Genomic DNA, 23,477 nt, shown 5'->3' on the forward strand with positions numbered 1-23,477 from the left:
GATAAATGTTCCTAGTGGATGAAATTTTGTCTTTCTTCCATAAAACTCCATAAATCTTGAGTGGGTAAATGTTAAAGTTTGGTTGCTAGGGCATCAATCTTTAGCCTCCTTAAGGACGGTTTTGGCCAATTTTAAATCATCTAAGACTCCATAGCCCAAAGGACTAGGCACTAGTCCAAGAAGTTTGGTGATCAATTCTTCTCTTCTCTATATTTTCTCCTCCTAAAATTCGGTCCCCTAAAAGTAGGGCAAAAATCTAGGGTTTGCAATGAAATTTTAGGGAGGTGATTTTTTCGAGAATCCAAGAGTCCACACATCAAGCTTAGGGTCTAGTCTTAGGGTCTAGGCTCCAAGTTTGGTGAGCATCCATCTGAGTTTCATCCATAAAATCTCTTGCCCTAGGTGCCACTCCAAGAGGGAAAACCTAGGTCTTTCTCTCTCACCTTGGGGACTTTTTTGAGGGTTGTATGAGCTTATTAATCATTGGAATAAATCCTACGAAGCTCTTTCTCCTCCCTTGCCTTGATCTAGCGAGTACCTTGGAAGAATTTCTTCCCAGGCTTATTCATAAAACCCTAGGTCTAGCACAAGCCTTCCTCAGGTCTTTCAAAGAGAGTGAAGAGTCTTTTAGAAGCGTTAAATCATCACATAGAACTCCTTTGATAGGTCCTACTTCATCCCCTAAAGTCTCAAACCCTAGGTCTTGATCTTCTCTCCCCAAGGTCTTTCTTGGAGAGCGTGTTAGCTTCTTTGAAGCATTGAGCCTTTATTGTGTCTCTCCTTGAATAGGCATTGCAAAATCACTTAGTCCCTAGTTATTGACGTATCCATTCCAAGTTATTTCCTACCTACCAGGACTCATCCCATCGATGAAAGTCCGTAAAAAGCAGGGGACACTGACTGAGGTGACAGTGAGTCACTATCCCATTGTTGTCACTTACTCTAGTAGTTGTCCCTTAGGTTTCCCCTGTGTAGCCATACCCAAGAGAAGGATATTTCATACAAGCTAATAGCCACCAACTAAAAATGTTATGGTCATCAAAATAAAGTGGATTTCAGAATATCAACCATCAAAAAATGTACACTGGCTATTATTTTTATTATTTACCATGTGACTGGCTATATATTGCTAGCTTCATTGCATATTGTCCTGTCTTAGCTAACTTGGCAACTTGTGAACCTCCTGTAAAAGTATATAAATTACTTTTTGCATTGCAGGAATAAGAAAGTGGACGAGAAATAAGCATATCCCAAACAATCAGCCAGGTTTTGGCTGTCTTGATGACATGCATCTTCCCAGCTGAACAAACTTCAAAAAATTCTTTTGAACTAAACCTGCAATGGTTTTGCAGGAAAATAAATCATTGATAACAGAAGTGAACTAGAATTTTGAAGGAGCAAGAACAAATAAATTACAGCGAAGCCAACATACACTGGAAGCTCACGTGTCATCCCATCAAATAATAATTGATTCACCCCAACAATGAAATTCACCAGTCGAACAGCCCAGGAATCTTCCTTTGAACGAATATCAAGCTCAACACGTACTAGTACCTGCATTTCAGTGATCCATCTGTTAATACAATTCTCTCTCTTTTTATCCTCTTAGATAATTTTGTTGATGATGAAATTAACATGAAAAATTCAGACAATGAATACTGGGGATTTTATCAGACAATCAGAAACATAGGAGGAAGAAAACCATTGGGATTCATTAGAAGAACCTACCTTAAGTATGTTCTACAGCCAAAATTCCATCACTGGATACAAAAATGTTTAAGATAAGGAAACATGGACTGCCACATTAGTTGTGAAGGTAATCCCAACACCTGAAAAAAAACATGCAGCAACAACAGCCATTCTTTTCATGGGTGTGAACTTATGGCATTCATCGAGTGTACAAGCCATTTCATCTCTTAGAAACAAAAATTTGGAGGCTGCTTCTGGTAAATGTGCAACAAAAGGAACAACATAGTGGTCAAAGCAGCTCCTGGAACAAAACTGACAGAAGAATAACTAAATTCTATAACACACCATTAAATCTTGATGCCATTCAGACACTTGATAGTTTCCATGGCTTGGACCCAGATTACTGGCCAAAGAGCAGTTCACTGATGCTTCTACCAAAGAATGAAACAGTGGCAGGGAAAAGGCCAAATTTAAAAACTGTGAAGTTCGTAATAGAGATAATCCAAAGTCTCATACACTAGTTAAGATTTAAAAAATCATTAGACATGTGAGGTCAAAACAAAAAGAGGAGAGAGGAGCTTCTTAGGCAGCTATTGGAGCAGCATTAAGGAGTTGGTTTGTTGGAGCAACTTTGAGGAGGCAGTTTGTGCCTAGAGGTATTTTTTTCACTTCTAAAAAACTGTTTTTGCTTATTTATATTTTTTTGCAAATCTGGAAATTGAAAAGAGTGTTTTTTGTGAAAAAATAAACATTGAAGCAATGCTATTTTTTTGTTTTCATTTTCAGTTTTTTCCTTTCATTTCCAAGTCAAAAAATGGCACCTAAAGTGAAAGATGCTGCTTGGGCATATGCTGAAATGGTTGATAGTCAAATACATTGCAAATTTTGCCATAGAAAAATTAAGGATGGTCATGGGGGCATTAATAGGCTGAAACAACACTTTGCAAGGATTAGAGGCCAAATTACTCCATGTGAATCACCACAAATTGGGGAGATTAGGAAGGAGTTGATAAATAGCTTTGAGAAGTTTAAAGAAGAAAAGGCTAGGCAAAAAGAAATAAAGGCTGAAATTGGGAGGAAGAGGAGTATACAAAAAATGATGGCTACCAACCCCCATTTTGATTTTGAGGGTTCTTCTTCTATCCCTTGTACTAATGCATCCAACTCCTTCCGATATGTTCCTCCCTCTTTGGAGTCTATTCAAGAAAAGGGCAAGGGTAAAATGAAAAAGAAGGGTGATATGAATATCAAAAGTTATTTCACTGTCACACCCTCCTCTCCATCAGATGCACATGGTCTTGAAGCTAGTAGAACTTTGCAGCCCACTTTAGATGACCATTGGAAGAAAGAAATGAGGGAGACTGCTTGCGATTACATATGTAGATGGTGGGATGATGTTGATATCCCCTTCAATGCTTCCCGTTCACCATATTATGAGCCTATGTTTGATGCCATATTTGCTACTAGAAAAGGCTTCAAAGGCCCTACTATGCATGAGATAAGGGGGTATCGTTTGCAGAAAGAAATTTCCTCCATTGATAAGTATTTGAAAGATTTCAAAGACTCATGGGCAAGAACAGGATGTACCATCATGTCAGATGGCTGGACTGATCAAAGGAAACGTACCATCATAAACTTTCTTATCTTCTGCCCACAGGGAACCATGTTTCTAAAATCAGTTGATGCATCTAAAAGGGTTAAAGATGGAAAATTGTTGTTTCAGCTATTGGATCAGGTTGTTGAGGAGGTGGGGGTGGCTAATGTTGTTCAAGTCATCACAGAGAATGCCTCTAACTATGTTCTTGCTAGTAAATTGTTAGAGGAAAAACACAAAACCATATTTTGGACCCCATGTGTTGCACATTGCATAGACCTCATGCTTGAGGATATTGGCAAATTAAATTGGGTCAAAAACACTATAGATCATGCCAAAAGCATAACAAAATTTATCTACAATCATTCATGGATTTTGAGCCTTATGAGGAGACACACAGGGGGCAGATATATTATTAGGTCTGCCATCACTAGGTTTGCTACTCATTTTTTGACATTGCAATCTATGCTTTCACAACATAAAAACTTGCAAAAGATATTTTCCAGTGATGAATGGAATCAAAGCCAGTGGTCTCTCAAACAGGAAGGCAAAGAATTGAAAAAGAAAGTTAATGAAGAAATATTTTGGAGAAAGGCAGCAGAGATTGTGAAGGTTGCTGAGCCACTGGTTAAGGTGTTGCAGTTGGTGGATGGGGAAATATTGGCTATGGGCTTCATTTATGAGGCTATGGATCAAGCAAAGGAGCAAATAAAGAGGGCATACAAGGATAAAGTGGCTAAGTATGGGCCCATTTGGGCAATCATTGATGAAATATGGAACAATCAACTCCATCGCCCTATACATGCAGCTGGGTATTTTTTGAACCCACGGTATCATTATAAAGCTCAGGCGGTAGGAGCTTTGAGTGGGGAGGTTAGAGATGGATTGATTGACTGCATTGATCACATGATCCCATTGGAGTGTGATCAATACACTGATAGATCACAACCTTCAGCAGAGCCACAGGTGCCTTTGGGAAGAACCTAGCAAAGATTGCAACAGAAGCAGATGAGCCAGGTAAACAAAAATTTCAATTTTCAAATTCTTAATATCTATTTTGTTAAATTGTTTATAATTTGAAAGTTGGATATAATTTGTTGAGCTAACTCATTACACTACTATGTTTTTTGTAGCACAATGGTGGGAGGCTTTTGGTAGCCATTGTCCTCAATAGCAGAAGATTGCAATTCGTATTTTAAGTCAAACTTACAATGCTACTGGGTGTGAGCGCAATTGATCTGTCTTTGAGAGGATTCACACGAAGAAGAGAAATCATTTGGATCAAAAACGGTTAAATGATCTAGTCTATGTCCAATACAACCTCCGGCTCAAACACAACCAATTGTTGAACAAAAGACCTGATTCAGATCCCATTGTGTTGGAAGACATTGATCCAACATCAGATTAGGTAGTGGAGAGTCACCCAGCAGAGTTTGATTCTGATGAGGATCTTGATTTGGATTTACAAGTGGAGGCATCACTCAAACATAATGTTCAGTTGAATGCAGATCCATTTTTCCCAGCCTCAGGACCGGCCCCAAGTTCTCCAGTGGCAGGCGCTTCCTCTGCTCAGCCACGACAGAAGCGCATATCTCGTCTATCTCAGCTTGCAGCTGTTGCACAGCCTGCTAGTGCTACCACTTCCACAGTTGCAGTTGGAGATGATGATGAGGAGGAGCTATGGGTTTCCCTGTCTAACTTTGATTCAGAGGTTGAGCCAGATAATGTTGGCTACTCTAGCAGTAGCCAGTAGTACTAGTCAATGGTGACTAGTGGTATTTCACAATTTAATTTTGTTGTAGAGGCCATTTCTAGCCTCCTTGGTTATGTGTTTTTGTTTTGATCTGTATATCATCATCATGTATTGGACAGTCCACTGGGTGCCATTTTTTATATAATGGATATATTCATGAGCCTACTTTGATCATATGTTGTCTTCTATCTATATTCTAAAGCTTTGTGTTTGGAAACATGAATGAAAATCTTTAAAATTATGTTTGGAACCGAGTCATTGAAATCAAACCAGCCGAATCGATACCGAGTCGGAGTTGGAGTCAAAGTCGACCCTCGGCTGAGTCGATACTGAGTCGGAGTTGGAGTCAAAGTTGACCCTCGGCCGAATCGGAGTCGGAGTCGGAGTTTTAAAACACTGCTCAAGATTCAAGAGATCTCTGTTGTAGTGTGAAACCTCCTTAACAAAACCTATCAAGATCAAGTAAGATCAACTTCATTAGGGGCATGAAACCATTAAAGCATCATAGTGAACCATATCTAATGTTAGGGGCATAGAAATACATCACATAAAACTCACCTCCAAATGTTTAACTAGATCAAGATTTGAAACAGGTTACCTCACTTATGTTAGGGATGATTAGGTCAACAACCGTATTAGGTGCTTCCAACCCCAGCAAGAGTGACATGTCTTAGGTCAACCCATCAATCCATAGGTGTGTGTGATAATGGTGGTCATGGAGTGGGAGAGACTTCAAGGCAAGTGCCACACCCATGCGAACAGGTAATGGGGTCCAACATCTTGAATGTAATGAAGTAAGGAGGGAGCAATCATGGTGGCATGAGTTACCCTTTTGTTTGGAATGCTTTTCCACCCATCTACTACAGCTTTTAATTCGATGATTTGTCTTTATTTGGTACATATCTTAGGAGCCCAACCTTGCTCTATGCTTTTCAAATGCCCCTTTAAGATGTAGTAGTTTCTCGTTCATTGAGGTTGGGACATTCAAGGGTTCCTTTCTTGTTACCCTTTTGTTTGGAATGCTTTTCCACCCATCTACTGCAGCTTTTAATTCGATGATTTGTCTTTATTTGGTACATATCTTAGGAGCCCAACCTTGCTCTATGATTTTCAAATGCCCCTTTAAGATGTAGTAGTTTTTCGTTCATTGAGGTTGGGACATTCAAGGGTTCCTTTCTTTAGATGAAGCATTGAATGCCTAAGGAACTACGTGATGACTAATGAGGGGGGTGGAGCTCATGCTAGGTTTTTGCCCATGCGTTAAATATTTTCCCTGCCATATTTTACATTTTACATTTTCTTTCATTGTCGATTTATATGTTTTTAACTTTCTTTCAGTTGCATCAACCTCTAGGGCCATGTTTCCAAGCCCTAACTCAAGGATGTGGATATGGGGTGCCAATCCCAATGACCAATGACTACAAACGAAAGAATGGAGATGGATAATCGAGAGAAATGGAAAGTGGTAAGTATGGACTACCTTGGACACACTATATCAATCAAAGCCTCCCTGTAGTGCCCTTCTTAAACCCTAGGGCCTCAAAGGAGGTCCCGTCTGAATAGAATCAAAGACTAACCTCCCGAGCAAAGTGTGAGAACAAGAATACAAACGTGGTTGGTCAATCATCCATTTTTCCCTATGATTCATATCAATATGCCCATAACATTAAATGAAAACACATGATTGCCAAAATGGTTAGAGTACCTATAGAGATATGACCCACCTTCCTTCAAGAAGGGTGTCAAATGGAAGACAAATCTGACCGGAGCAATGGGTGGAGAACTCTAGCATAATGTTATGTGTTGATCATCATAGGGTTGTTGGCTAGCTACCGGTCAAATGAGGAGAATTTTATTCTCCTATGTGTTACCCCCTTTTGGTGGGTAACATTGCCTACTACTAGTGGATCCACATCCAAATCAATCCACCCCAATTCATCTGCATCAAATTTTGCCAAGTGAGTCTTCTCTAGCCATTCTAAGGTTGGATCAATATCATCCAGCATAATGGGATCTACATCAAGTCTTTGTTTAATAATTGGTGAGGTTGTCTACACAATGACGAGATCATTTACACATTTTTGTGCCCAACGGTTTATGTTCTTCATGTGAATCCGCTTAAAGACAAACCAATTGCACGCACACCCAAAAGCACTACAAGTCTAATTCATGGCTCAAATTGCAAACTTTTGCAACTGACAACATTGACTACCAAATGACTCCCACCAATTTGCTACAAAGACAAAATTAGCTCAACAAATTACATTTTGAATTTGTCCAAAAGCTTAAGTATAAAAAAATTTAAACTAAACTTAATAAAATTTTGCAATTCCTTACCTCGTTGGTCCACATCTCTCGCAATCTATGCTAGGTTTTTTCCAGAGGTACATGTGGCTCTACAGAATGCATTGATCTATCGATGTATCTCTAGTTGTTCACTCTCATGAGGGACCATGTGCTCTAGGCACTCATATAATCCATTTTTAACCCCCCTCCACCCCCCCCCAGATTGATCTTGTACTAACTAAGCTCTGTAATGATAACTTGGGATCAGGAAATAAACATGTATAGGGTGATGGAGTTGATTGTTCCATCTATTAGTAATGATCTCCCACAAAGGCCCATACATGGCTACTCTATTCTTGTATGTTGCATTTATCTGCTCCTTTGCCTGATCCATAGCCTCATAACTGTAACCCATGGCAAACTTTTCCCATCCACCAACCGCACCTTAACAAGGGGCTTGGTAATTTTCATAGCCTCCGTTGCTTTTTTTCCCAAATTGTATTCTTAAAAACTTCATTTCTTGTGTCTTTTCCATCTTGTTTATGGCCCATTGATATTTATTCCATTCATCATCTTTTGTAAGTTCCACGCATGGAAAAGTAGAGATTGCAACATAATGAAGTGAGTAGCAAATCTCATGACAACAGGTAAAACAAGTCCCCTATTCCCAATGTTTTTCCTCATTAGCTTCAATACCCATGAGTGGTTGTAGATGTATTTTGTAATGCTCTTTTCATGCTCTACAGTTTTCTTGATCCAATCCCATTTGCCTATATTTTCAAGCATGAAGTCTATGCAATGTATAGCATATGGGATCTAGAAATGGTTTTATATTTGCTCTCTAAAATCTTAGTAGCAGGAACATGGTTAAATGCATTATTTGTGATTATCCGAATAACATTTCCCACCCCCACCTCCATAACAATCACATCCAAAATCTTAAATAACATGTTTGAATTTTTCACCTTATCAAATGCATCAACCGATTTCAAAAACTTGATTCCCAATAGGAAAGATGTTAGTTTTTTGTAGCATCGGATGGTGTTCTACTCTCGAGACTTTGTAGAGAAGCTAAAACACGGGAGTTCTCCAAAACACAAAAATCGTTTCTAGATAATTATCACCTTTCTCAATTAATTACTATTAATTAACCATTTTTCCTAAGTTAGACTTGGGAAATTTTTAATTATGGTCAATTCATTTAATTGAGCTATCTCTAGGTGGAATTTCTAGAATTGGATAACTTCTATGTTTTAGCCTCTCTACAAACTCTCAAGACTAGAACATCATTTGATGCTACAAAAAACTAACAGTCCCTCTTAGCGAAGGTGTTCTTTCCAACTAGTGTTGTGCAACTATCACAACACCTTCCAACCACGTTGTTGATGTCTGACAACTGTAGCTGCCTACCATTGTCCACCAACTACTGCGCTAACTTTGATTCATCTGCCAAAGCAGTCCGTGCAAGTTATCCAGAATGCAGATTTGGGCAGCAGATCGACTTCCAGTTGTCAGGGACAGGTGTCGGAGGAAGTATGAGTTATCCAGTGCGAGTTGCAAAGCGAAGATGGGTCCCAACCAGGGACTAGGCTTGAAAGGAGATAGTGGGGCACCAGATCCGGGAGGAGGAGAAGTATGAAAATTCCAGTATGCTAGATGGGTAGGATCCAGTGCAGAAGCAGCAAGGAGATCAGTTAGATCAGTTCCAATTACATCAGGATCATCACCTTTGCTATAGGGGCCCACAATATCATAGTAGCAAGATCAGTGTAAGTTGATGCAGTCGGATTCTAGAGTGACAGTTGCAGACGAGTTGCAGTCAGAAACTGAGGAGCACAGAGCAGTGTTGATAACAAAGCAGGAGGCTCAAAAGCAGAGTCAACAGCAACGCAAATTTCTCAATGGACCGTGCAGAGGCTGTTAATCTAGTTGTCATTGATGTCAATATTTTGAAGAAGACAAGGACATGAATTATGAAGATAATTAACAAAGGAATCATCCATGAAGAAGAAGCCCATCTATGAGAGAATGTTGTTGCCCTATATTTCTGCACTCATAAAGACCAGTCACATTAAAAAAAATATTTTTCACCTCCTTAAAAGAAGAATCTCACCGTGAGACCTTCACCAGCTTGAAGAACATATTTTTACCTTTCTATTGAGCTATTACATGGCCTAAATCTCCTAACAGTTTAGGAGAAATTGAATTTACAAGTTAAAAATTAAACTCTGCTCATTAAGCTGACCTCACTAACTTATACATGTCGGTTTGTCTCAAGAGACACGTCTGTTCAGAACCTTGGGCAGAATAGCCTATTAATATAGGTTCGAACCTCCTCCAGATAGACAGAATTTAAGCGAAGATATATAGAGACAGAACGAAGCAATACAGTGTAATGGTTCACAACTCGTGACCCTGAACACAAAGACGAGGTGGTGACAGTTCAGGCTTTTGGAGCAAGGACGTTTGTTTTCTTGTTTTGGACAATCTTGGATCACAAGAACCATAATATCACAGCAATGCTCTCTACTCGTAATGCAATAATGATCCTAAACATGCAATAATCATTTCGGTGGAACGCGGACTTTCAATCTTTGTGAAACGTAGTCATACTTTCTGAAGGGTTTCATACAACATTTTCGGTGTAACACAAAACTTCGATTTTTGTGAAACGTAGTCATATTCTCTGTGGGTTTCATACAACATTTTCTGTGGAACACAGACTTTCGATCTTTGTGGAATGCAGTCATAATTTTTGGGTTACGTACAATGATTTATATGGAACATACAACACAACCATATCCTTTTGTAGACTACATACAACGATTTCTGTGGAGCAGATACATACAGCACAGCCATATTTCTTTGTGGGTTACGTACAACAATTTTTTTGTGGATACCAACTCAGTCATATTATCACTGTTCAAATATTTGGAGATACGTGGAGTTGAGTTCGAAACAAAGGCAATTGAAGACACCTGTTGAAGCAGCATTGAAACATTGCAAGATGATAAGGAATGTCCACTGAAGATGGTGTAAAACATTCAAACCTAATGACTTGGTGCAGTGTGGTGCTAACTCTTCTTGGGAAGTGTGAAGATAGATCAATGGTATAGTTTAGTGTTTGGAGCAATGCAGAATTGAAGATGGTGCAGAATAGTGCAGATTGGTGAAATGAAGTATTTGATCAAATAAGTCCAGTGAAGCAGCAGAGAAGGATTGGTGTCCTTGGGGTAGGTGCCCCTAAACTCAAGGTTGGAGCCTTGGTGAAGATAGGGTCGAAGCCCTAGAGGTCGAAGCCTCATTAAGTCCAAGTTGGTGCTTGGCAATCATTGTACACCTTCATTTGTAAAAAGATCATTTGTCCTTCTTATTTCAATAATAAAATTATTCATTTCTCTGATTTTAAATTGTGTAGAATCTAACTGGTTAACAATTGAAAAGAAATACTGATTCACCCCCCTCTCAGTATTTCCAACAATTGGTATCAGAGCCAGCTTCTTCATAGTCAACCTAATAGGTGGAAGAAGGATTCTTAGTCACAATGAAAAATCAAGAAGTGTCAGGAAGGCTTCCTTTGTTCGATAGCACAAATTTTGGTTTTTGGAAAAAAAGAATGTCCTGCTACTTAATGTCCCTTGCACCTGAAGTTTGGCATTCAGTTTTGAATGGATACACTGCTCCTTCCACTCTTCCAACTGACCAAGATGAAAGGAAATCTTATGTTGCAAATGCCAAAGCCTTAAATTCCATCACCAGTGGAATCATTGATTCTTAATTCACAAAAGTCATGAATTGTGGCTCGGCCAAAGAAGAATGGGATAAATTGGTTAGCTTATACGATGGGGACTCCAAAGTTAAGAAGGCAAAGCTTCAAACTCATAGAAGGCAATTCGAAAGTCTGAAAATGGATGATGAAGAAGATATTGCATCATACTTCCTCCGAGTAGCTGAAGTAGTCAACTCTCTTAAAGGATTGGAAGAAAAGATTGAAGAAAGCACTGTTGTTCAAAAGGTCTTAAGATCTCTCCTAGACAGATTTGACTCCAAAGTAAGTGTTATAGAAGAAATGAAGGACCTAGATACTCTCAAGATGGATGAACTTCATGGAATCCTCATTGCTTATGAGATGAGAAAAGGAATCCCAAGTTCCAAAGATGCAGCATTCAAGGCCTCAAAATCAAAAAAGGGGAAAGGATGGAATACCAACAGTGATGACTCCGATGTTGAATCCGAATTGGCGCAATTTGTACGAAGACTAAAGAAAGGATCCAAGCTAAAAGGTAAGTACCCTCTTATTTGTTTCAAATGTGGAAGAATAGGTCATTATGTTGCAAAATGTCCTCATAAGTATGATAGTGATGATGAGGAGGATTCTAAAAGGATGGTATACAAAAAGAAAGGGTTTAATAAGAAGAATTTCTTCTTTAAGCAAGATGAGTCTGATGAAGATGAATTTGTAGTCATCAAAAAGAAATCAATTAATCATTTCCCTCATCACAAAGGAGGAAATGATGAATCAGATGAAGAAAATGACTATGCTGGAAGCCAAGAAGTATTATTCATGGCATTCACAAATGATGATGATTCAAGACTAGAAGAAAATGTAGATGAATTGTTAATAAGTGCCATTGAAGAAAATGAGAAATTACGAAATAAAATCATTTCTCTCAAGGTAGAAAAGGAGGAAGAAAAAAGAAGGGAAGACCTCTTGAAAAATAAGCTAAAAGAAAAGGAAAAAATCTGTGAAAATCGTGAAGCTAAAATAGTATCTCTAAGGAAGGAATTGGAGCAAGTCAAAAAGAGTTGGGAAAGCTCTCAAACACTTGACAATATCCTTAATGCTCAAAAACCTCAAAATGACAAATTTGGGATTGGTTTTAAAGGAGAATCATCAAGTACTAAGGATAATGCAAGAAGTTATGCCGACATACTTTCCAGCAATCCAAAAGAAGAAAAATCATCTCATCAAAGGCCCATCTCAAATCCAAAGAATGAAGAAAGAGTAACTCCAAGGAAGAATGTTGATTCAAATCATGGCTATTACAACAGGTACCAAACTATCTTTTTTGGGCATTGTTATTATTGTAAAAATTTTGGTCATCAAGCTAAACATTGCATGGCTCGTAAGAATGAAGCACCAAGATTGAAGGATCAAACAAACAAACCATGTGGTCTCAAAGGGAAAGGACAAATCAAGACCTACAACTCTTTTGATCCTTTGGCCAAATTTGATCCAATTTGCTCATTATGTAATGATAATGGACATAGTGAACAAAATTGCCCCCTCAAAAGAAGAGAAGCAAAAGATGAAAATCCCAATATGGATAAATGTGGCCTAGCTCTATGTGCTCACAGTGATGAAAATCATTGGTTTGTGGATAGTGGGTGCTCCAAACATATGACAGGTGACAAAAGGAAGTTTGTCTCATTGAACAAAAAGGAAGGAAATGTATCCTTTGGAAGTGGATCTGCCAAAATTGTTGGAAAAGGAACCATTACCCTTATTAATGGAAAAGGAAAGGCTCAAAATGCTTTGCTGGTAGACAAGCTCAAACACAATCTCTTGAGTGTTAGCCAAATCTGTGATCAAGGACATAATGTTGTCTTTAGCACTAAAGATTGTGAAATAAGGAACTCTTCCTCAAGAGAACTTGTGACAAAAGGAGTTAGAACATTAGATAACATCTACATTCCGAAGAAAATTCAAGAAGATAAATGTTATCTAAGTCAAACAGATGAAAGTTGGTTGTGGCACAAGTGACTGGGGCATACAAGTTTTGATAACTTGATCAATATTAGCAAAATTAATGCAGTAAGGGACATTCCAAAGATGTTCAAACCAAATCAAGTTGTATGTGGCCCATGTCAACATGGAAAGCAAACTAGAACCAGCGACAAGACTAAGGAGTTCTCAACATCAAAACCTCTGGAGATCATTCATGCAAATTTATGTGGGCCAACTAGAATTCTAGCAATCCAAGGAGAAAGGTACTTTGCTTTATTTGTTGATGACTATACTAGAATGATGTGGGTATATTTCATAAAATATAAATCCGAAGCATTTGAATGTTTTAAGAATCTTAAAGCTCTTGTAGAAAATGAAAAGGATTCTAAGATTAAATGTCTTAGAACGAATAGAGGGGGAGAATTCACATCAAAAGAATTTGATGAATTTTGTAAAGTACATGGAATCAAAAGAGAACTCTCCGCTACTAGAACACCCAAGCAAAATGGGGTAGTTGAAAGAAGAAACCGAACTGTTCAAGAAATGGCAAGAACAATGTTACTAGCAACTGACTTGCAGCGAAAATTTTGGAGGGAAGCAGTTGGGACAGTAGTTTATACCTTGAATCAAACTCAACTAAGACCAAATAATGAGAAGACTCCTTATGAATTATGGAAAGGAAGACATGTTTCAGTAAAATACTTCAAGATTTTTGGAAGCAAATGCTTCATAAATATCAATGATGACTCACCAGGAAAATTTGATTCTCGGGTTGATGAAGGAATATTTCTTGGATATTCTACTAGAAGCAAAGCTTACAAATGTTACAATAATCGACTACGGAAAATAGTGGAAATCATTGATGTGAAGATTGATGAAGCCCTTCCAGAAAAGGAAATTGAAGATCATGAAGTTGACCCCCTCATTGAAGAAAGCGAAGAAGAACCTAAAAAAGAGGAAAAAGATCAAGAAAAACAAAAGGAAAAAGAACCATCTCAAACTCCTTCAAAAGTGAAATTCCTCCAAAAACATCAACCGGAAGAGCAGATTATTGGCAATGTAGATGAGGGGATACAAACCCAAAGAAGGATGACAAGTACACCAAGGAAAAATGATGTTGCTCTCCTATCTATGATAGAACCAGAAACTTTTACTCAAGCAAGTAAGGATCCTCATTGGGTGGAAGCCATGGAAGAAGAAATGTCTCAAATCGAGAAGAATGAGACATGGGAGCTGGTACCTCGTCCAAAGGATAAAAATATAATTGGAACCAAGTGGGTGTTCAAAAACAAAATGAATGAAGATGGACAAATCATCAGAAATAAGGCAAGGCTTGTCTGTAAAGGTTATTCACAAATTGAAGGAATCGACTTTAAAGAAACCTTTACACCGGTAGCTCATATGGAAGCTATATGGATGTTCTTGGCATTTGCTTGCTCAAAAGGATTCAAAGTCTATCAAATGGACGTAAAATCAGCATTTCTTAATGGGGAGCTCAAGGAAGAAGTCTACATGGAGCAACCAGAAGGGTTTGATCTAGCAGAAGGAAAAGACTTTGTATGTAAGTTGAAAAAGGCATTATACGAGTTGAAACAAGCCCCTAGAGCGTGGTACGCAAGATTGGATCATTATCTACAACAACAAAGCTTCAAAAACGGGGTGGCAAGAAGTAATCTCTACATGAAGATGGATGAGGATAAGTTACTAGTCACTCTTGTCTATGTTGATGATCTGATTTTTGCTAGCAATAATGATGACATGAGCAAGGAGTTTGCTAAAAATATGTCAAAAGAGTTCGAAATTTCGATGATTGGCAAGTTATCTTACTTCCTTGGACTACAAGTATCTCAAACCACAGCAAGGATGTTCATATCTCAAGCAAAATATCTTAAAGACATGCTTAAAAGATATGGGATGGAAGACTGTGCACCCATGAGCACACCTATGACCACAGATTGCAAATTAAGCAAAGACGATGACTCTCCTCTGGTGGATGCAACTCATTACAGGTCAATAATTGGTGCCCTTCTATACTTAACCGCTACTAGGCCAGATATTATGCATGCAGTAGGAATGGTGGCAAGATTTCAGTCAGCTCCTAAACAATCCCATCTTGCAGCTGTGAAGAGAATTCTAAGATACTTACAAGGAACCCCTGATTTTGGTCTTTGGTACCCTAAGAGCTCAACTCTTACTATGACTGCATACACCGATGCTGATTGGGCCGGAAGTATCGATGATTGAAAAAGTACTAGTGGAAATGCATTCTTCATGGGAGATTGTCTAGTATCTTGGCTCAGCAAAAAACAATCATCCATATCACTCTCTACAGCTGAAGCCGAGTATATAGCTGCTGCAAATTGTTGTACTCAAATATTATGGATGAAGGAAGCTCTGAAGGATGTCAACATAGATACCGACCAACCAATCACCATCTATTGTGATAACACAAGTGCTATCAGTCTCAGTAAAAATCCAGTGATGCACTCAAAGACCAAACATATACCAATCAAATATCATTTTCTCTGTGAACAAGTGGCTGAACAAAACATCAAGTTGGAGTATATCAATATTAAGGAGAAAATTGCAAATATTTTCACCAAACCTCTTCCTCGAGAAGCATTTGAACATCTTCGCCAAAATATGGGGGTTATTGCTCTAGCATCACACTAAGTTGATTCTTAAGATGCCGCATGACAGGGGGAGCAGTTCGATAGGGGGAGTCCTTGTGCACTCCTTTGCCATTGATGTCAAAGGGGGAGAGAAGAAAAATATTGCCATCCAATGACAAAGGGGGAGATTGTTAATCTAGTTGTCATTGATGTCAATATTTTGAAGAAGACAAGGACATGAATTGTGAAGATAATTAACAAAGGAATCATCCATGAAGAAGAAGCCCATCTATGAGAGAATGTTGTTGTGCTATATTTCTGCACTCATAAAGAACAGTCACATTAAAAAAATATTTTTCACCTCCTTACAAGAAGAATCTCACCATGAGACATTCACCAGCTTGAAGAACATATTTTTACCTTTCTATTGAGCTATTACATGACCTAAATCTCCTAACAATTTAGGAGAAATTGAATTTACAAGTTAAAAATTAAACTCTGCTCATTAAGATGACCTCACTAACTTATACAAGTCGGCTTGTCTCAAGAGACACGTCTGTTCAGAACCTTGGGCAAAATCGCCTATTAATATAGGCTCGGACCTCCTCCAAATAGACAGAATTTAAGCGAAGATATATAGAGACAGAAAGAAGCAATACAGTGTAATGGTTCACAACTTGTGAACCTGAACACAAAGACGAGGTGGTGGCGGTTCAGGCTTTTGGAGCAAGGACGTCTGTTTTTTTGTTTTGGACAATCTTGGATCACAAGAACCATAATATCACAGCAATGCTCTCTACTCGTAATGCAGTAATGATCCTAAACTTGCAATAATTATTTCGGTGGAACGCAGACTTTCAATCTTTGTGAAACGCAGTCATACTTTCTGAAGGGTTTCATACAACGTTTTCGGTGTAACACAAAACTTCGATTTTTGTGAAACGCAGTCATATTATCTGTGGGTTTCATACAACATTTTCCATGGAACACAGACTTTCGATCTTTGTGGAATGCAATCACAATTTTTGGGTTACATACAACGATTTATGTGGAACATACAACACAGCCATATCCTTTTGTAGACTACATACAACGATTTCTGTGGAGCAGATACATACAGCACAGCCATATTTCTCTGTGGGTTATGTACAACGATTTTTTTGTGGATCACAGACATACAAACTCAGTCATATTATCATTGTTCAAAGATTTGGAGATACGCGGAGTTGAGTTCGAAACACAGGCAATTGAAGACACCTGTTGAAGCAGCCTTCAAACATTACAAGCTGATAAGGAATGTCCACTGAAGATGGTGTAAAACATTCAGACCTAATGACTTGGTGCAGTGTGGTCCTAACTCTTCTTGGGAAGTGTGAAGACAGATCAGTGGTATAGTTTAGTGTTTGGAGCAGTGCGGAATTGAAGATGGTGCAGAATAGTGCAGATTGGTGAAATGAAGTATTTGATCAAATAAGTCCAGTGAAGCAGCAGAGAAGGATTGGTGTCCTTGGGGTAGGTGCCCCTAAACTCAAGGTTGGAGCCTTGGTGAAGATAGGGTCGAAGCCCTAGAGGTCGGAGCCTCATTAAGTCCAAGTTGGTGCTTGGCGATCATCGTACACCTTCATTTGTAAAAAGATCATTTGTCATTCTTATTTCAATAATAAAAAATTTCATTTCTCTTATTTTAAATTGTGAAGAATCTAACTAGTTAACAATTGAAAGCAAATATTGATTCACCCCCCTCAGTGTTTCCAACAGAGGCTAGTCGCAGTCAGAGACTCAGGAGACAATTGCAGAGCAGAGACACAGTTGATTCAGTGTTTTGGATGCTTCTCAGTTGCAATAGTTGCAATAGCAGCAGCAATGGTAGAGAGGGAGTATTAGTTGGGTTGCAGTGCAGATGCAAAGTTGGCAACAGTACAGGATGTATAGTGCAGTGTCAGTCGTATCACAAATGCAACACGGTTCAGCTATAGTCAGTGGCAGATGAATCAGAGTTTACGCAGTAGTTGGTGGGCAGTGGCAGGCAGCCACTATTGTCAAACATCAACAGCGTGGTTGAAGGATGTTATAAAGACAAGGTGTTATGACAGTTGCACAACACTAGTTGGAGAGAACACCTTCCTCGCTAAGAGGGAGTGTTAGTTTGTTGCAGCATCGGATGGTGTTCTAGTCTCAAAACTTTGTAGAGAGGCTAAAACACAGGAGTTCTTGAAAACCCAAAAATCATTTCTGGAAATTCCACCTAGAGATAGCTCAATTAAATCAATTGACCTTCATTAAAAAATTCTAAGTCTAACTTTAAAAAAATGGTTATTTAATAGTAATTAATTGAGAAAGGTGAGAATTTTCTAGAAACTCACATGGATTGACTTGGAAATAATCTCAACCATCGATTAAGTTTTAACCGTGGTCGTTGGAGTCCCAACTGGAGATTATAAGAAGAGGTTGATGGGTAGATGGAGAACACACAAGTGCAGATATTCAGTTGCCTAGGCAATTTGATTTTCTGGTGCAGGTGAATTCAGCAGGGAAAATCGTGCCAGTAGGTGAGTAGCAAGTGACATAGGGGCAGCATAGCAGTATTCCGAAGGAGTTTCCAGTTCCAAAGAATCAGAAAGAGGAGGTTGAAATTATTCTCCAAGAGGTTGCGCAAGGGCAGCGCAAAGCCTCAATTGAGTAGTTTGATTTTGCTAAGGAGAAGCTCGTTTTTAGCTGCAGAGGCCGAGAAGATTTTCCAGAGTGTCAAATTCCCAATCAGCTGCAGGCAGGACGGCTTGATTAGCAGTTGTTCCAGGCTGAGCATGAGAAGGTCTGCGCTAAGGTGATAAAGGGCTTGCACAGTGCAGGGTGGATGGCTTGCTTTTCAGAGGCAGTCAGGTGTCGGGATTGTTCAGAGGAATTCCTCAGTATATTTTTGCCAATATTTCTCTTGGGTATAATCGCTAGTTTGGAGACATTTTATTGTACTCAAAATTTTTGTTGCTGCATAATAATAAAAACCCTCACTACTACACTGATTTTTGCACATTGGGTTTTTCCGAAGACAATTGTCCAAAAATAACGGTGTCATAATTTTTGAGTGTGTGCTAGCATTTCTCAGCTTCCAGCGTTTTTATTTCCACAACATTTATTTTTATTTGTGAAGAAATTGCAGTGTGATTAATTAGAAAATTAATAAACTAAAATAGTCATTTAGGAGAATTAATTCCAGTTGCAGTATTTCAAGGAATTTCACAAAAGGTACAAGCAAATTGATTATAATATGGTTCCTGGTACCCATCCATATACATGGGAACCCTAGACGAGAAAATTTTCTATTAGGATGCAGAATTCCAGCTAACCACCTGTTAGATTTTGGTAGCATTGGACAAGTGTTCTAATCTCGATTTGTGTCTAAGAGACTAAGGAACATGAGATCTCCAAAACCCAGAAAATGTTTCACGATATAAGCTTGTAAAACGCCTTAATTAAATTAATTGATCAATAATTAAAAATGCCTAAGTCTAACTTAAGAAAATTGATTAATTAAAGGGAATTAATTAAGGATGATCGAGAATGCTCTAGAGACTCACATGGATCGAGTCTAAGATGATCTTAGCCGTTGATGAGGATTTAATCATGGTCGTTGAAGCTCCAGCGAGAGATTATAAGAGCATGTCGATGGGATGGAGATAGACACAGTTCTAAGAGCAAGAGCAAGGCCGATTGAACTACCCAGTGCGTAGAGATTCAACAAGGAAAGAGTTTGAGCCAGAGGGAGAGCATCAGAGAAAGGGAGCAGCACAGAGAATTATGGAGGAGTTTCCCAACAATTTTCAAATGCTAGAGAGGCAGGAAAAGGGAGGCTGAAATCTTATGCAGAGAAAGTCGTCCAAGTTGCGCGAGTTAGTCAGTCCAATTGAGCGAATAGTTGGGAAGAGTTTGATTCAGTTGCCAAAGGCCAGAAAGATCATCCAAAAGGCAAAGCGAATTTTTCTAGAGGCAGGAAGAGGCTATACGTCCTAGTTTGAGGTTGATTCAAGGGTTATACGATTTGCACAGGCCAGCAATGCGAGCGGGCTAGAGGGAGGCCAAGTTATTTTGCAGAGGCAGAATTTTCTCCTAATTATTTTGGCCAGATTATTTGTCGAAGGACTACCAATTGGGCATCCAAATATTGTACTCATATTTTTACTACTTCATAATAATAAAATAAACCCTCATCTACTGCACTGAATTTCTCTTCGGGGTTTTTCCGAGGACATTAGTCCAAAAATATTGGTGTTTATTTCATCGTGAGTGCAATGTTTTCTCAGCTTCTAGTTTATTTTTCATAGCGCATTTTAGTTTTGGTGACGATTGCAATTGTGAGTTTATCAATATTTGTCGTAATAACAAATAAACTGCAGTTCAATTAGGAGATAAATTTCCAGTAATTGCAATCAAGGAATTTTCACATGGTGTCAAAGCATTGAAGATCATATCAGAGGCTCAGAAGTAAGAGAAGCATAATTGTGCAGTTTCAAAGGGATATCTTGATCCAAAATGGATTCAGTTTTGCCTCCAGATCAAAGTCTTCAAATTCAGTTGAAAGTTGAATCAAATCGAAGTGCTTGTCGATACGATTCCAACGGTGCGAACGGCGCATAAATTTGAGTCCGGATGAAGAAGTTAAAGCCAGTCAAAATTTCAAAGCAAACTAGGGCAAAATGAGGAAAAGTCAAAGTTAAAGATCAACGGTCAACACAGGGTGATGTCAGCAGGCCACATGTCGTCCCAGTAATGCGCCATATGTCCAGGGTGATGTTATCAAGGTTGGCGATGTGTCATGATTTGATTGGTTGATATGGACCAATCCGGTGCTGACACGTGGCAGCCTGGATTTGCCCAATGTTGGCATGAAATCCCAAAATTTGGGGGTCAGGGAGGATCGAACCCCTGACCTCCCGGAAAGGCTAAGATTTCGCCGGATTGTGCTCACCGATTGAGCTATGTTGTCGCTTGTTTATAACGATATTGTATTTATTGGTACAGGATATGGCTACTGGAAAAGGGTCGGACGGTCGGGGTCAAACCCACGACAGCCGGTCACCTTACCAGAATTAGAGCAGTGTCAAACATACGTGTTTACATATAGGCCATATACGATATATATAATATCGTAACATATATACGATATATCAAACTATATCAAATACCAAACTTGCGATATATCAAATCATATCCAAACCATGTAAAACGTCAGAAGTGTCGGGCGAGGGTTTCGCCCACCGACCTCCCACTATATATACCAACGCCTTAACACAAGTTCGGTAGCCAATAGACCAAGCGGTGGAGCTTGGTATTCAAGCCGCCCAAACTGTATTTAATTTTTATGGAGGGGCCGAACCCGCCATACCACAACGCGCATTCCGAAAGCGGTTTTGTATTGCAAAGAGTGGTTTTCTTGCAAGCAGAGGCGGTTTTGCAGGTACAGAGGTGGTTTTGGACCATTCCAGGGAGTCTGGAGGTCACTGTAGCCAAATATGGTCGGTTTATACTCGTTTGACTCGAAACTTCGAGCTGGATGCAATGGTGATGTCCATTTTCTTATTTGAGACTCTGTTTTTGAGCTCATGCCTGTAACATCATTTTGAAGACAAAATAAAGAGGTCAGCACCGGAAGCGAAAGGACCAAGAGACGTAGCCAGAAAGTCTGGTGAACTCCTTTATTGAATTTGGCTGTGTTGATGTGTTTAAATATGTTTTCATATTTTTTATGTGTTTATGTTATTCACAATCTTTTCGATCCGTTGCATTAAGTAACATAAGCGAATTCACACATAGTCTATAAGTATAATACCTTTTTCATTAACAGATCAAGTGGTATCAGAGCAGCAAGGTTTTTAAGGTTTGACAAGTTTGTGTGGAGATTTGAATACTTACTAGGTTGAGGCTCGGACGAGGTGAAGGTGAACTTGTTGAGGCGAATCCAGAGATTGGAAGGGTCTTTTCACCAAGAAGGATGGCCAATGAAACTCCACTTGGGTCAGAATCCCAATTTTTGGATAGTTTCATGATGATACGCGCCATGGTGGAAGAGATGTATCATGAGTTTAAAAAGGGTAAAGGTGAAGGCACTTCATCACCTAAACCAGACAAAGGAGCAGAGGAACCTTTTCTTTTTATTCCTCCAGATAAAGAAGATAAAGGAAAGGGAGAAAAGCCTCCTCCATCTCCTCCATCATCACCATCATCGTCATCATCATCCTCTTCTTCTCATAAATTTAGTCCTTCTAAGAAAAAAAAAAAGAAATCCTCTTTGATCAAATTAGATGTAAAATTTGATTTGTCGATTTATGATGGAGAACTTAACGCTGAAAAGCTTGATAATTGGGTAAGACAAATTGAAGTATATTGCAAGGTGCAGAAAGTTGTTTCAAAAAGGAATAAGATCCAGCTTGCTAGCCTTCGACTTGGAGGAACCGCACTTGTATGGTGGGAAGGCAAGACACAAGCAGATCTCCAAAAGCATGGTAAAATCATTTCAACTTGGAATGAATTTGTTTCTACCATTAAAAAGCAATTTTATCCTTTGGCTTATATGCAACAAGCAATGATGAGTTGGCAAACACTACGTCAATTAAAAGGTCAAAGTGTTCAAAGTTATACTCAGGAATTCCATAAGAGAGCTTTAACATTAGGCATATCATTGGACTCACCAGAGACATTGTTGAAATACATAGGTGGTCTTCATAGTTATTTGAGGCATACCATACTTATGTTTAATCCAACTAGCTTAGATGATGTATCAGTTCAAGCAACTCATCTAGAAGCTAGAGGTAAAAATGTAACCCCAGATGTTGGGAAATCATCCAAACCTATTGAAAGCAAGAATAAAGGCAAGAAGAAAATTAAGTGGAAGGAGAAGAAAACAAACACTGTGAAGAAAGATAAACCTTCGTGTACTCATTGTAAGAAGGAAGGACACGATGAGGCACACTGTTGGTCATTGCATCCAGAATTGAAGCCTAAAAAGTTTGGGGGTAAAGAGCAAAAGAATGTTGTTGCTATTCAAAAGGACTTGGGATCAGATTCAGGTGACGAGACAACAGTTACAGCTACAGGTATAAAAGGTAAAGATTCTAAAGCATCTACAAGTACTTCTTCGCATTCTGTTGATAATGATAATGATGAGAGGAAAAGAAATGAGTTATTTCATATTAGATTCATTTCCAAGCATACTAAAATTGATACTTTATTTGATAGTGGGTCACAAGTTAATTTGATTTCTGAAGCAATTGTAAAGAAGTTGGGTCTAGAAACAAAACCTCATAAAAAGCCATATCCATTAGGTTGGGTGTGTGATAAAACTAAGCTACAAGTTACGAAACAATGTAAACTTTGTTTTGTTATTGGGTCAAAGTTTGTAGATGAGATTGAGTTAGACATAGTCCCATTGGAAATATGTGGAATTGTATTAGGAAGTCCATACTTGTACAATAGAAATGCTATCTTCAATCGAACTGAAAATAAGTATCAACTCACTAAGGATGGAATTGAATATATTGTAAGGGCTCATAAACTCAAAGATAACTTCCCTCTCATCAATTCTGGGACAGATGAAAAGAATAGTAAATGCAAGTAAACAATTTTTACTTATGATTGTAAAAGCAAAGGATATTGATAAATCTGATGCTTTCCAAGGCTGTAATCCTAAACAAAAAGCAGATATAGTTAAATTTGTTTCCGATTATGATATTATGTTTCAAGAGCCTAAAGGGCTTCCACCCAAGCGAGAGATAGAACATGAGATTTATTTACAGCAAGATGCTCCACTACCTAACATTGGAA

At 38.7% G+C, this 23,477-nt stretch overlaps 1 protein-coding gene across 2 annotated transcripts in view; it reads right to left on the reverse strand.

The window, feature by feature from the left end:
• The window catches only part of LOC149192623 (exonuclease V, chloroplastic-like), a 210,594-nt gene that overhangs the window by 129,315 nt on the left and 57,802 nt on the right, over positions 1–23,477 (reverse strand). For both annotated transcript variants that reach the window (XM_089404657.1, XM_089404656.1), the window contains exon 3: positions 1,433–1,554. In XM_089404657.1, the coding sequence (XP_089260783.1) occupies positions 1,433–1,554 (122 nt within the window). The remainder of the gene's footprint in view (positions 1–1,432; positions 1,555–23,477) is intronic.

Source organism: Pinus tabuliformis, chromosome 2_2 (assembly GCF_031772625.1).
Source record: "Pinus tabuliformis cultivar Carrire ecotype Pingquan chromosome 2_2, CPIR1, whole genome shotgun sequence".
Taxonomy (NCBI): domain Eukaryota; kingdom Viridiplantae; phylum Streptophyta; class Pinopsida; order Pinales; family Pinaceae; genus Pinus; species Pinus tabuliformis.